The sequence below is a fragment of the Pelodiscus sinensis genome, chromosome 1 (assembly GCF_052426305.1).
Source record: "Pelodiscus sinensis isolate ZL-2025 chromosome 1, ASM5242630v1, whole genome shotgun sequence".
In the NCBI taxonomy this organism is placed as follows: domain Eukaryota; kingdom Metazoa; phylum Chordata; order Testudines; family Trionychidae; genus Pelodiscus; species Pelodiscus sinensis.
In genome coordinates this window covers 354,332,410-354,334,769 of record NC_143052.1, presented here as the reverse complement: position 1 = coordinate 354,334,769, position 2,360 = coordinate 354,332,410, and the positions used below count along the sequence as shown (strand labels likewise).

Below are 2,360 nucleotides of genomic sequence, written 5' to 3'. Positions count from 1 at the left end.
CAGAATCTCTTGCTTCCCTTAAATGAGCTACTGCTGGAAATCAGCAACTAAAGCGAGCTCCATTTCTGCGGAGCGATGGCCCTGAATTCCTGGAGCCTGGCTCCTCCGGCTCCTTCCAAACAGTCCCCACTGATACCTGTGAGAGCAGCCCCAGGCCAGCAAGAGAGGGCTCTTGTGTGTTGGGATTCAGCAAATCAATGTAGAACTGCACGTCCCTCCCCTGTCACCTGGTCGCAGGGAAACTCATGGATTCGTTTTGTATGTACACAGGAGTTTGCAGCTGGCTGGTTATGGTGGGTTTCAATAGCACCAGCTTCCAGCCTGCGACGTTCCAGCTGACCGGGTTCCCAGGCCAGGAGGCGGTTTACCACTGGATCGCCGTCCCCTTCGTTGTGTTATACGTCACTGCCATGGCGGGGAATTGCCTTGTTCTCTGCATTGTCTGGGCAGACCGGCGTCTCCACCAGCCCATGTATCTGTTCCTTTGCATGTTGGCAGTCAACGACCTCGGGATGGCTCTGTCAACCCTGCCCACTGTGCTCGGCACCTTCTGCTTCTATTTCACAGACATCGCTTTCAACGCCTGCCTGGCCCAGATGTTTTTCATTCACTTCTTTTCCTTCATGGAGTCGGGGATTTTAGTGGCCATGGCGTTAGATCGCTTGGTGGCCATCTGTAACCCGCTGCGCTACGCAGCCATCTTGACCAATCCCAGAATCGTAAGAATAGGTCTGGTCATTGTGGTTAAATGTACCAGCATGCTCTTCCCTTTCCCCTTTCTGATTAAGAGGCTGCCATACTGCAAAAGTAACGTGCTGTCCCACGCCTACTGCTTGCACTCAGACATGATGAGGCTAGCGTGTGCAGACACCACCCTCAATAACATCTGCGGACTATTTGCCATTCTCATCACATACGGCTTGGACTCACTGTTCATCACCCTCTCTTATATCATGATTCTGAGGACTGTTTTAAATGTTGCATCCCATGAGCAGCGCCTCACGGCCCTGAACACCTGCATCTCCCACATCTGTGCCGTCCTACTCTTCTATGTCCCAACACTTGCTGTCCCCATTATCCACAGGTTTTGGGAAAATGCCCCTCTTCTTGTGCATATTCTTATGTCCTATGTGTATATCTTTGTCCCTCCTGTGCTAAACCCAATCGTTTACAGTGTGAAAATGAAAGAGATTCACAAGGGGATTTTGCGACTATTCTCTAGAGGCTGAAAGTGAACTGACAGTTGTGTCAGTAAAGTTGTTATTGGGTAAGTTTTCTGTGCTTTGTTTGATGAGTGTTAAATCTTTCTGAAGAACATTCGAAACTCTCCAACAATAACCTATCTGCATGATAGTTCCTGTCCAGTCTGCATGAAAATTGGCTTATGAATATGAATATGCGTAAGTTGGAGATGCTTTAAAGAAAATACCTCATGTAACCTATCAATGTTAATGTTACAGACCGCTTGATTTGTGTATCCTATTTTGGTGCATGTATCATTCTTGTATGTAAAGATAGAAATATGAAGTATATGACTTTATGATTTAATGTGCTAATGAGAGCCGTTACTGGTGCTCCGGAAGCCTGGATGATTGGATGATCAACTTAGCAACTTGTAAACAACCTTGTTTGTCTTGTAAGTCCAAAGGTGATTGGACTAGTAAGACATGTGACTGTGCCACCTGGAACTGGGATTCCATTTTTTGACCCAGGTAGTTTTCATGGAAGAGAGAATATAGAACAAAAGATCCCCACCTTGGGGAGAAGACTATTCAAGCAAGGGGAAGCTCTTTGTCTTTGGCTGGTCAAGACAATCCTGGAAGGGCACAAAGAGCTGGGGATCCCGGTCAGAGTAAAATATCATCTTTGTCCTGAAGATTATGCCTAGATCAAGTATAGCTCTTTAGGGAAAGATTCTGCTTACAATCGTCTTCTTAAACCCTTGTACTCCGAGTAGAGCATAGATCATCTACAAGTCTCCTCCACTTCATTCTGTCTTGAGACAAAACTTCTAGCTGACTCCAGGAATACCCCAGTTGTTGCTGTCCTTCAGTCTCAGTAGATCTTCTCCACATTGTCCGAGGTCTTCCTCTTTTGCATTTTCTTTGTGGGTTCCATGTGAGAGCTTGACAGACTATGCTGGATGATGGTTTTCTCAGAGTGTGGCCTAGCCATCCCCACTTTTTTCTCTTGATTTGAATCTCAAGTGGTTCTTGTCCTGCTCTGTTCCAAAGCTCCTCATTTGTGACAATGTCTTGCCATTTGATGTGAAGGATGTAACTCAGGCATCTCTTTATGAATGTCTGTAGCTTGTGGTTTGAAGACTTTTTAGTATGCAAGGTCTCACATCCATACAAGAG

The 2,360-nt window shown here is 46.1% G+C and overlaps 1 protein-coding gene across 1 annotated transcript; it reads left to right on the top strand.

Moving 5' to 3' along the window:
• Window positions 1-290: 290 nt before the first annotated feature.
• On the top strand, window positions 291-1,229 carry LOC149526059 (olfactory receptor 51I1-like). Its single transcript, XM_089777080.1, has one exon. The coding sequence runs from the start codon at window positions 291-293 to the stop codon at window positions 1,227-1,229; it is 939 nt and encodes a 312-aa protein (XP_089633206.1).
• The last annotated feature ends 1,131 nt before the right edge of the window (window positions 1,230-2,360 follow it).